This window comes from Falco peregrinus, chromosome 1, assembly GCF_023634155.1.
Source record: "Falco peregrinus isolate bFalPer1 chromosome 1, bFalPer1.pri, whole genome shotgun sequence".
Taxonomy (NCBI): Eukaryota; Metazoa; Chordata; class Aves; order Falconiformes; family Falconidae; genus Falco; species Falco peregrinus.
In genome coordinates, this window is record NC_073721.1 from 34,353,240 (window position 1) to 34,366,416 (window position 13,177).

General features: G+C 38.3%; 1 protein-coding gene across 5 annotated transcripts in view; it reads left to right on the forward strand.

The window, feature by feature from the left end:
- The window catches only part of VTI1A (vesicle transport through interaction with t-SNAREs 1A), a 274,342-nt gene that overhangs the window by 158,169 nt on the left and 102,996 nt on the right, over positions 1-13,177 (forward strand). For all 5 annotated transcript variants that reach the window (XM_055793666.1, XM_055793668.1, XM_055793665.1 and 2 more), the window contains one exon: positions 10,891-10,961. In XM_055793666.1, the coding sequence (XP_055649641.1) occupies positions 10,891-10,961 (71 nt within the window). The remainder of the gene's footprint in view (positions 1-10,890; positions 10,962-13,177) is intronic.

Consider the following 13,177-nt stretch of genomic DNA (forward strand, 5'->3'; position numbering starts at 1 on the left):
AAAGTTATGTTTGTAAACTGGATGTTTACATTAAAATATTATACTGCAATAATTTATCAATTCAGTAGATCATGGGATAATTGTATTTTGATGCTCAAATAATCTGGAAATCCTTTATGAGATTAAATATCATGTCCTGTCATTGAGGAGAGTGTACCACTTCATATTTCATTTAAAAAAGAATTTCTAGTATTGTTTTTCCAATTAAAATTACACTCAAACTAGTAGTTATCATGAAAATTAATATATAAGAAGCTAAGTGCAGTATTTACATGCCTTCCATAGGAATACAGTCCTTTTAATGATGCATATGATGTTCTGCCGATGTGGATTCCTTCACACCCATTTTAGAAATGGGGAAACAGGCACAAATATTTACCAGGTGTACAGTAGTAGCTGAGCCAGGAATAGAATTCTGTTCTCCAGAATCCCTATCCTGCAATGTTGAAGACTGCTTGAAGAAATTTCAGGAAGATCAATTTATTTTTTTTTACTGGCATCCAAAACAGCAATAAAATGTGAAAATGGCCATGGGCACAGGTACGCAACATCAGTGCGGATGGTCGGCTGGATGGTACCTGCCCATAGGTGGCATGCCTTTCATTTCAAATACAGAACCCAGCAGTCCAGAGTCCTTTCCCAGATCTGACCTTGCCTCCCCGTGTTCTTGATCTTTAGGCATGACAGAAAATCCAAATACTTATCTTTTTACTGTGTCGGGCTAAGGGCTGCTGGGCTTACTGTTTCGCTCGTGCTGGTCCTCTAGAAATGTAGAAATAAGCTACCGCAAAGAAAAACATACTTAATTTGTCCTGTCTGCAGCGTACAGAACATTCACACAAATAAATGTTAACAGTGGCCTGCTAGCAAGTCCTACAAAATTGTTAATTGCATCCCACAGCAGACCACCTGATGTCTGTGGCAGCACGTTCTGCATGCTAACGTGTCTGGGGGCTGGCAGACCAGGAGAGAAGAGAGATGTCCTCCAAACCTAGGACATCCTCACAGAGAGACTGTTCAGCTGCCCCTGCTTCTTCATGGCACCTCCAGCGTACATCTCCCTTCTGACAGCAGCTCAAGTGCCACCCAACAGAGAAGCAGTCTCTGGTAACCCTGACCTGAATCATCGGGCACTCAAAGACCAAGTCCAGTAGCTGGGGTGGTGCTTGGAGCACCGCAGGCAGCTGCTTGGGGAGAATGCAAGCAAAAACTGCTGCCCCATGCAGGATGCTGCCCCGTTCTGGAGCAGTTTGTTTTTAGAAGTCTCCACGTTTGCCTCCAGTTAAACTATATAGCGGTAGTCTGATGTAGAGATGGCAAAAGCATTGGTAAGTGTTGCTGAGTTTCTCCGTCAGAAGAAATCACACTTGTCATCTTAGACACTTACTGAAAAATCAGGTTTTGCAACAATTTTTCCTTGCAGGGATGCCTTAGAAAAAAATTGTGTCTACATGCAGTAAAGGCCCCATGTAAGCCCACCTCTTAAACACCATCGGAAGAGCTTAGCTTGATCCTTAAAATATAATTCTGCTCTGAGGAGTGCTGTAAAAAATCTATTATGGGAAAGTCTTTATTTCTATCTCAGCAATTTTGAGAAGAAATATCTTCTTTTGACAAGTACAAGAGCAGAGACTTTTTAATATTTTTTTTTTTACCTTTTTTTTTTTTTTTTTAATATACACAGCCCTGCAAACTCAGCCTGGATTTTAAGATCAGCCTGGATTCTTTCCTTCTTGTATACCTCTGGATGACAGTGATTTGCCAGGCCATCGGGTATTTTTCATTGTTCCCTCTGTACCCTTCTTGTGGGTTTATTGAGGTAGTGGTTTTCTCAGCATTATTCTCTGTGTAATCGAAGGCAACATCGCAGATGGAAATAACTAGCACTTAGCTCATGTGTGTGAAAAAGGAGTGGAATCCATAGCTGTTTTGGCCATGCAGGATAAAAGTGAAGATATAAACAAAGGAAAAATGGCTGAAGATGGGAAGGTATAAGTGGAGGAAGACAGGAGTCTGTAAGAAGTGTGCTCTGTAAGCACCAGAGATGTTTACATTGATGTTTTGTCCTTTAGGTGCAGGTTTTTAAATTACTGTGTATTTCAAATGGATGCAGCTTCTAATTGGTGGGTATAAATGTCGTTATTTATAAAACCAAGATTCAAAATGTAGCAGAATACGCAAACTACTAAACTTCATCACCAAAGATATGGGTAAGTAAGCGTTTCCTAGACATCCCTCCAGAGTCCAGAATAAAACTCTAGTGCAGAGCTGGAACCTGAACCACAGCCAGCCCAATAAGCTATGTACTGTCCTTTCCCTCTGCTTCTTGTCCCTCCATCTCCAAGGAGCTGCTCCAGATCTCCAGAGTCCTGACTGAAGAAGCATCCTTCCCTGCAAGCAAAACCACTATCATGACAAAACTGGTGTGCATTACACATCACACAGTTTTCTAGTCTTAAGTTACCCAGTGAATAAACTAACATTGTATGAAAGAGGGTTTTCTTCTCCCAACTGCCACCTCATTGGAGAAATACTACGTTTTCAAGGGAAACTAAAGCTTCATGAATAATTTTGAATTCATTTTGCTTCCTTTTAAAGATCAACTTTGAAAAGATTTTTTTTTTTTTGGTAGAAACCTCGATAACTTTCCTCAGCATTTTCTTCATTATTATTTTTTAAACCTCAGTACTTTCAGCCTCCAACTTTGCAATAGTCATTTATATGGCATTTAGAGAGAGATTTAGTTGGTGGAAAAACGGGAAACATCGAAAGGATGAGCTAATTAATGTTTCTCAGCCTATCTTAAGTACACTATGGTGTTAGAGTTTTGCCACACTTGTAATTTATGCCTGTTAAACCTTTGTTTTATCATCTGTTACTGACTTTTAGGCTACTGTTTGCACTTGCTGTCTGTAACAAGCATTTTATTTTATATGGAGAAAAAATGGTTTCAGTTACTTTTACTGTATCTGAAAAGAATGGGATTTGCAAATGATAAATGGGGAAGTTGACTAGCTAACTAATAAAGATTTGTCTTAATCAAGTATGATTTGTCAGAACAGGAGCGCACTGGGGTCAGGGCACACGCAATGAATAATACAGCATTCACTGGAGAAAAGGACCAGGCAAAAGGCCTCATAAATATGCTGCGATTACCCATTGCTAATTCGTATTCAAAGAATGAGTTGCACTGAAGCCAGCTTTGAGGTTGCTGAGCTGTTCACCTGCTTTGTGGGCTTTCTGATGTTTAAGAAAGTTTTAGATAGATATATATATACACACACACACAGTTTTTAGAATGCTTTATTTTTGCACAGACTGCTATACTTTTTGGTCAACGATTTTAAGCATTATTTATTAATCATCCTCTAGGTTTGTTTTATTTTTCTAATGTCTGGACACTATTTCATTTCTATTTTTCATTGTTTAAATATGAATGTGAGTACAGCAGGAGATAGTTCCATTCACATTTAAAATGAATTGCTGAACAGTGCGAGAAAGGTTAAAACACTCTTTACCTTCATGGAAGTATTAAAGATCAAACAAGCATAGACTTTTTGCTTGTGTTGCCAGCTTTCCTGACTTTCTGATCGGTCTGTGGATTCAGGATAAACCTGCTACATCAGGATGTTGGGGGAAACCTGAACAAACTGAAATGTCATTTTATTTGGCTCTGGCTTTGTTTTCATTTGTTGGCATTGCTTTTTGCTTCAAGGAACAGTTTCTGAGGTTGAAACGTTGAAGGATGTACTTTTCTCATAGATTTTCTGATGTCCAGAAGCTGAGTTACTGCAAAGAACCTTGTTCCTGTTGGTAAGGTTGAGCTCCATAAATGGGTCACAAAGAATCACTTTAAAAAAACAAAACAAACAAACAAACAAACAACAACAAATTGTTCCAGTGTTTACGGATATAACTAGCAGACTTTTCTTCGCCTTTGTACTGTTTAAATGTCATATGCTGTGGTTTTCTGTAGTTAAATAAGTTTGAAAAAAATCTTTTTCCTCACTTCAATTTTAAAACACATTTCAAGATTTCAAAATGTTTTCTTCTCTTTAGAAGACCTAATGTAATGTTTTTTGTTTGCTGGTTGGCTGAAAGTCTCTCATCTATTTCACGCGCAACTCTGTGTCTTGAAGTGCCTTTATTGCTTTAAGAGTAAATCAAGTATAGAGGTAGGGCCAACTTTATGAGCCATGAGCTGCTGAATGCAGGAGTATAAGTTGCCAGCTCTCTGCCTACACATTTGAGGTCTTTGAAATAACTAGTACTGCAGGGTCTAAAGTAATTATTTACACTGCTTTGAGTTTATAGCAAATTTGGTAGATGGTGGAGCATTTTCGATTAAATCATCACTATGAATCCAGCCATAGTTAGAGGAACCAAAGCTCATTGTTGTGTCATCTCAGTGCTGTTTGGAATCATAAGCTTAATTAAGTGATGGTTTGTGACTCGTGCTTTAGAGGATACGTTTCTGCAACTTAATTTAGATGCAGCCAGGATTGTTAATACTCTCCCCTGCTAAATTGCTTTCAGAAAAGTTAAAGATTGGTAGCACTGTAGTGCAGCAGCACCCATTCCCTGCACCAAGCTCCAAGCGAGCAGGGACTTTTCCATCCTAACAGCACGTAAAGTAGAAGGAGAAGAAGATACTGAGGGTTCATTTCCAACTTCACTTACATAAGTGATTGAAAAGGGGGTAGCACGTTGTTTACTTATTGATGCACTAAGCAAGGTTTTCTTTTGCCGTAGAACTTATTTGAAGGAAGGTGGTGGGAAGATGATGTGAAGGGAGGAATTGGGAGCAGATGAGCATTGCTGAGCTGGTGCCTGGCTGGAACAATGGCTGGACTTCAATGTAGACAAGTGCTCAGGAGAATCAAAGTCTGCCACCTCCTGTGAATGTTGCTGTGAGGATGTTCGTAAAGGAGCTCAGCTAGATGGGTGATGGGAGTAAGCAGAAAAAAATACATCAGTTAGTGAGAAATGAGTAGTTTTATACCAGAAGATTGATGTAAGTTAGGATTTCAGAAAAGGTATGAAACCTTAGAAGAAGAAAAGGCTACTGGAGGTGAAGTTACTAGGTCTGTCATATATCATCTTTCTCTTTTCTTTTTCCTATTTTCTTCTCATTCATCTGCCTTTTTTTTTTTTTCCTGGGGAAGGACAGAGTAGGGCTGGACCATGGGAAGTGTTGGTTATGAAATGCTCCCAGTTTGTTCTTAAAGGCATGTGGCATCTTCCTCAAATACCTTTTCTTCCTTATTTTGAACAAAGCACAAAGCCTGAATTCTGATTAGGTGTTCTGGATGTTTTTCTTTCCGGTTTTCCTGACCTTGGGATCAACGGACCTCTTTTGCGGTCAGCCGATGAATATAATTTCATGAACATCCATTATAGCTTATAGGTAGCTTTTTCATTTGAAAAATGCTTTTATTTTAAGTTTGGTGGACATCTTGGACTTTGGAGGGTTGGGAGATATTTTTAGGTGGTTTTTGCTTTCACAGTAAAACTGGGCAACTTCTTTTATCCTCTCTTGCAACTGAACTTCTGATAGCCCTGGAAGTGTTGGATGTCCTCAGTGTACACTGTTGACTGTCAGTACTCTTTCTACTGGTACAGCATTTGCTTCTGCTGAAGAGGCCAACTAGTCCCTATAGCATGTAGCTAATTTTTTTTTTATTGTGTTAAGTGACCACTTAACAGTATGCAGATTAACTTCTTTGTGGCAGATTCTTGGGGCATTTGAGGACCAACTCTCATATTTCACTGTTCTGTTAATGCTCTACAAATCATCTCTCCATTGGCTTATAGCCATTATATTATCCTTCATTTATCTGTATTAACCTGTACTTGTTGTTTAATAACTTTAATGATCTAAATCCTTCTGTCTCTGATTATATTGGCTGTTCAATGTAAACATATATCAACCGTGAACTTGTAAATTTATAGGACCTTTACCTGTCTGTACACTTCAAGATATGTCATCACTTTCTTTATTAACTTTCTGCTGTCAGGAGCATAAAGCATTGGACTCAGCCCTATTCTTGAGAAGTTGAATTCTTCCAACTCCTGCAACATATATTTTCCTAGTTTGTAGATCTGCTTGCTGTCACCTCTGAACAGCTAGCATTTAACACTTTCTAGAATTTTTTTTCCAGAAACCGCTGTTGTTGATTTATCTTAGTCTCCTAAAATCTAAACTTTTAACCTGTCCAAAACAGAGTGGCTTTTGGAAAAATTGTCCTAGCCTTAATATGTTTACTGAGTTTCTGCCTGTGTCAGCATAGTTCCTCTCCAAAAAGTTTCCATAAGCGTTTGCTGCATCTTCAGAGCAAAATTCTGTGTGCAAAGACAACACAGAATTGCACTCCCCAATGACATTATTCACTCTGTGAGGCTGAGGATCTCAGAGTGAGTTCCTACCCTGATTCTTTCTTGCACAGTACATGGTGTTTTTTGGGGTTTATTTCATGATTCTGTATAACAGCAATCTTGATTTTTAACATGATCATCTGCTTTTCCCAGTGTAAATTAGTTTCTCTTTTCCCACCACTAATTACGTAGCTCAGATGCATGCATTGTATGTATGATGAGATTGGGTAAATCATATTTCCAGGCATCCTCTCCATGGTGTTGTTGTTTTTAAGCTTTTTTTACATTTTAAACCATATCAAGGTATCTGCTGTCTCTTCTGAAACATTTATATAAATATATATACAGACATGCACATATACTCAGTATACCTTCAGAGGAAAAGTGCTGTGTGAACCATGTTGGATTATTTAATTTTTCATACAAAGAGATAAATGGGAACTCTGTCTTCGAAATTCATAAAAATGTATGGCTTTTTTTTTCAGAATCCTAGAGAGGCTCATTCCATATCGTTTCTGTCTCTGGAGTAAATATATTAGTCAATTCTTAAGGCAAAAAATGTTATTGACTTGAGTGATTAGAAAAAACTCTTTCAGAATCAGTTTAGCTGATAAAGTAAATAAATACTTAAATGGCTGGAGGCAAAAAAAGGAAATGAAAAGGCAGTCAAGCACAACTTATTTTGCATCCTTGATATGTGTAGGTATTAGAAATAAAACTTTGTGGAACATGTATTAAATAATTATGATTTGTATGTATAAATAAATACTGCATATAGGTTACAGGCAAATTCCAAATCAAAGGCATATTCAGGAGTGTAAAGCGTCGGTAGAAGTGATCATTATCTTTTGTGTTTATCTTAATATAAAAGTTGAAAACCATGTGCTGATTTTTGCACCCATGAAGGGGGAAAGGTGGGTTTGCATTTGTTGGGGTTTGGGGGGCTGTTTTTTCTTCAGTTGGGACTTTTTCATTCTTCTACTTAGTTTCAGAGTGTTAGGATAAGAAATGTAGTATTTTTTGCATAACGCAATCTCATAAAACCAGGCACCGTTTGTGTTGGACCCACAACATAGCATTATTAAAGTGTTCATCACTGAGGAGACTGATTTCCCATACCTTGTTCAAACACTTTTAGGGCGGAATACATTTAGAGCTGTGAATTTTAGCATTCACCCTTTAAGGCTGATGCTTGTTAATATTATGTACTTTTTAAGAAATTTTTTTCTGTTCATCACAGTGTTGCTTAAGACTGAGATAATTGCTATATCAAATATTCCTGCCCTCTGTCAGTACATAGATAATACTGATGTAAATGCATTCACCCTTCTGCTTCTTATAGTTTAGCTGTAATTTAGAACATAATTTCGTGCATCTCTTTGGGAATTTCAGTTAGAAGAGGCAGCACAATGCAGTATTTTGTAGGACTTGGGACTGCACTGTACTAGACATTGCCTGTAAATACCGACTAAAAGGGATGGGATAATGCCCAAATAATTGACGTTTGTTAAGATTCTTTGGAAATAACACCATTATTGGCAACATGCAACACCCTTCACTTTGTGTACTGGTCTTAATTTATGCATCTGCACTAAAGTATATCTCAGAAACCTGACCTTTTCACATAACTGTAGTAGCATCATCAACGATTTGCATCCTAAGTAGTCTGGAAAGATCTATACAGCACTGTTGCACTAAAAGCATAAATCTGCCATACAGGTGAAGTTTTTAACTGGCAGGAGATCATCAGAGTTGTGTGGGAACTTGAAAAATGATAGCAAGCAGATAGCAATCGTATCAAACTTGTAATAAATGTGCTGTGTGCTACTTTATTTCCAGTCTGGGGCACCTTCAGTTGCAAACCAATTGAGGACACATGTCTTCATATCGTTTATCAGTCTGTGTTTTCTCTATTTATTAATATTTTTGTTTGGCTGTCTTGACCTTCCAGCTAAAAATCAAGTTTCACTGTCATCAGTGAATTTTCTGAGTAGAATAAGGATACGAAGAGGATCTGTGGATAAAGGTGTCAATTTATGTTTGCAAACTTATTGTGAGATTATGTTGCCTCCGTTACGTCTCTTTGTTCAACTCTATGTTTTTATTTTAGCCCAAAAAAGGCCAAAGATCATCAACTAAAGTGCATGTAGAGTAAAGCTGCTCCTGTAAAATTGATGATCCATCCAATTATTTATCTATAGAGGCTGCTGGGAAGAAACGCAGCTATCTCAGTTCTCAGACCCCTCTGCTAGGTTGAACTTCATGGCTGAAGGTTTAATCCCTAAGTGTCATATCAACAATTCATTCTGTGATATTCTGGCTGACATGCTCTCCTTCCTTATTTATTGATGTCTTCAGTCATCGACAATGAGAGGAAAATACACTATTCGTCAAAGTGACGGTGTTTTACCCTCACTTACAGTTGATGCTGCTGTCACATTGATGGTTGGAAAATAAACTCAATCATTATAAAAAGCTAAGAGTGTGAACTTGCCAGTGACAGGAAGAAGATGAAAAAAAAAAAAAAAAACCAACCACAGTAACTTGCTTAAAATTGGTGTAATAAAAATAGAGCTGTTTCCTATAAAGATATTTTTGAGCTTTGTTTGTGAAATACCAGGCCATTTTAGCCATTTACTTTATAGTTATTTCTTTGAAGCGAAATCTGCTTCTCACGCTCCTTTATGTCTGTGCAAACGTATCTATAATTTTTAGCAATAAATACTTGTTATCATTTCACCTCATGCTATTTGGCTAGTAATTTGTTGATTTTTTTTCCCTCTGTTTTTAAGGGATTTTGCTTTGGTTTTTCTCCCCCAGATTACATTGAATGCTTGTATCTGTCTGTGTATTACAGTATTTTGAGTGCTTTGATGAGGAATAAGCTCAGTATAGTTTTATCCAGTAAGTCCTTTGACATGCAAGCATAGGCAAAGCTCTCTTGAATCGCTTTCTCAGGCTACCATTTGTATAGCTGTGCTGCACCTTACAGCTTTTTTAACTCAATAACCATATATCTTACCACATTTCACCTTTGGGAGGCATTGTATATACAGCTAAAAGTACAGAGCAGCAAGCCAAGAGGGACAAGATAGCATAATGAGGATGTCAATTTGTGGTCAGATATCTGAGGAAATATTTATCTTACTTGTACTGTACTTGGCAACAGATAGAGAAATATATATGTAATGAATTTCCTTAGACTTTATCTGGCAGAGTGTGTACGTTGTGTTAAATGGATTTAGAAAAAAAAAGTTTGAGGTGGTTCTACTTTTGTTTCCTGAAAATGGACTGAATCTATTAAAAAAAAAGATAGGAATAGTCATGTTTGCTCTACTAACATATTGGTGAATTTTTAATGATTACTTTTCTTGGGGCTCCTCAAATAATGACATTTTAAGATCCCATTCATTCACCAGAACAAAAGCAAGGCATGAGTTTTGATGTTATGAAAAAAAAATCATGTTTTTATAGTTTTTCTACTCCATTTTGGTGCGTATCTCTGGCAAGCTAGCTAAATAGCCTCAACGAGGGCGCACAGAACCGCTGGTTGCCTCACACGTGCTGTGTCCTGAGGCAAGCTACAGCTGCTTCAGCTCCTGGAGCCTGTTTCCCCATCTGTAAAACGGGAGCGATTTAACTTATTTTTCTCCTTGAGGGAAATACAGGGAGGGTTTCTTAATGTTTCTATAGAGCTTTGAAGATTAAAATCTCTTCTCTATCCTTGCTGCTAATATTTCAGCGTTAGAGGAACATTTGACAGGAGCTGTTTGAAGAGTAAAGTTTTGGCGTCTTGTGTCATCTTTTTACCATATCTTGAGGCCTCTGGCCTGTAATTTTGCAGGCTTTGGTTCAGCATAAGCTGTGGGAGCAAACAACCCCTGTGTACACAAACGGTGATGACAATAGATTAGTATTTACGTCTGCTATTAAAAACGTCAGGTGATTCATTACAGTGTACCTCTAACCTTGCCAGAAATAGTCCGTGATGGAGCAAAACAGACACCGGGAACCAGCCTTCACCTCAAACAGCTTTTATTTAAGCATCAGTGGTAAATGCCGAGAGGCACAGAGAGCAGTATTCTTTTCCTATGACTTCTCAGTGTCTTTATAAGGGTGGCTAGTGTTTTTGCAAAGGCTTCCTGGCTTCCTTTCTAAGACAGGGAGTGAGCTTAGGGAGCGTGTGGGATGTAAGAACACCCAGCGCTTGGAGCAAGTCTGAAAGCCACCTTGCTTTTGTGTCACAGACCAAGGGTCAGTGTCAGTTTCCAGGGCCTAGACCACCTCAAGAGCTTGCAGGGGGACAGCTTATGCTTTGCTTGTTAACTTCTTCAGTCTTACGTTGCTTGAAAACCTTAAAATTTAGTATAATGATGTCTTCCTCTTTGCAGTTGCAAGGACTGATTAGGCTACCACACACATTAAATGCCACTGTTACAATCTAACCTGGCATTCTGAGGCCTGACAGTCATAAGCTGTATTTTTCATGATTTACATTTTGATTTTTTAATGCAGAGCAGATTGGACAGGAGATGCTGGAAAACCTCAGCCATGACAGAGAGAAGATCCAGCGTGCTCGGGAAAGGGTAAGTTTGATAATAAGTAATTGCTGGGCTGGGATTTTATTTGCATGAGCCAAGTTCTCTGTGCATGCAAAAATGACCCAGCATATTGATCAGTTTTATAGAAATCAGCTGCTATCATGACACATAATTGCCATCTGCAGTCAAGCACTTTAGAAGTGTCTTACACAGGCCCAATCCTGCAAAGCCTCTCCTACAGGGAGTCACACTGAAGTCAGCAAATCCGCTGTTGGGAATAAGTTTTCTGTCAATAACATTATAGTTAGGTCAGTTTTCTGTCCTTTGAAGGGTTTGTACAGTGTCCATTGCAGTGGCTTCTTGGACTTTCTGTGAAACAAAGTTCAGTACCATGACTGAGATTCTAACAGTTGATCAACCTTACTCCTTGTAGCTGCAAATGCTGCTAATTGCCTCCTTAGGCAGTTCTGTGTGCAAGAATGGGTAGTGCTTTCTAACACTGCTGTTCTGTCACCACAGTCAAGAGAACACATCTATGTCATTTTTGGCTTCTGTTGCCTCTGTAGGGATCAGCTCTGCTCTGCAGAGTTAATGGAGGTGCTCAGAGGCCTATCCCATCCAATGCGTACGACTTCTCTGAACTTCAGTCCGAGCAATTTGCCTGCCTGGTTCCGAGTTCTGCTCGCAGAACCAGGAGTGACTGCACCTGTGACTTTCTGTCCGTGACACACTGATCAGACACTTTCCTGAGTGTCCAATTTTGTCAAAGCTAAGTCCTCCCATAGGCCTTCTAGTTGACCGATGCCACTTAAGAAAACTCCTTTATCTGCCCCAGGGAGTTTCTTTACGTGGATAGCTTTGATTGGGAAAGCATCACATGATGGCTTTAACAAGGCATTTTCTGTCAGCTGTACCAGTTGGTTTCTGAAGTCCTGGCCATTAGCTACTTTAAAACATTAAGTGTAACTAAATCATTAAATGTAACTAAGGATTGTGAGCATTTACCAAATGTTGTTCAGGCAACCTTGTATCTTATTTCACCTCTGCTCCTCATATCGATAGGGACTGCGGAGTCTGAGATGCTTTTGTGTTTCTAGCTGGACAAGGGAAACCTGGGTAATGGAGATGAAAAATGTGTACCCCTTTCTGCTGATCCTAAAAATCCTCAGGAAATAGGGAATATATAGTTCTGATGACTCTGTACACATGGTTCATAGTATAACTTTTCCATTTCTGTGCCCTCCACCTGAAAATCAGATTTCTTTGATGACAAAACCTGTGAGCTGCAAGGAGCAATATTAAAAATAAGGCTATTCTAGGAAAGTATATTGTATCACACTTCAGTGAAAGACCTCTTGTTGTAAATGGAAGATCTGAAATTCCAAGTTTCAAATCATACACCACTTAAAATACTTTGTTTAGAGTATTCAGAAAAGTTCTCCAGTAGAACCACATGAGTGCATCTGTCCCAGCTGTCTATATACTCAGATGCACAGTCATGGATGATCTTGGATAACTTGGCAAATTTTCTGTTTCATGGAGGTTTTTGAAAGACCAGGACAGAGGGTGCTCTGTCAATGCATAATAGCTTTACACTGAATGCACAAAGTTATCAGATAATCAACCAGGGAACAAATCTGTCTTCTGGAAGTCAAATGTCAGCATGAATATGATGGTCAGTTCTTAGCAGTTGGATATTGTGAAAACTGGGAAGATGTTCTTATGAGCAGAATTTAAAGGAATTAGTGTTGCTATAGTTTGGTTAAATTTACATGTATGAATTTTTCTGTCTGTAGAGTAAAACATTTGAATGAAGAAAAAGGCAAAACAGCTGGCATTTTGAATAAATAAAAAAATCACGTACAGTACAAAATACATGGGTAATAACAGTTGTCAAGAGGAATTCCCTAAACTTTTTTTTTTTTTTTAAAGCCAAAGAGCAGGGATAAAAGCTCTGCTACAAGAGTCATATAGGTTAACTGGAGCATAAAGGACTGTAAAAGATGCAGCATCTCTTAGGAATATCTCAAATTAAAATATGTCTAAGGAAGACTAGATATCAACATCAGCATCGTGTTCATCTTCCTTCATTTCTCAGTATTATTCTTAATATTACTTTTTAAAAGTTTTCTTAAACACCATGTAGATTTGCCATTGATAATATCAAAGCATCTTTCAAAACGTTTTCACTACAGCAGTTCTATGAAGCAAGGAAGTGCTGTCATATGCTGTGTCACAGGTTTGCATGCCACCGGTTCTTT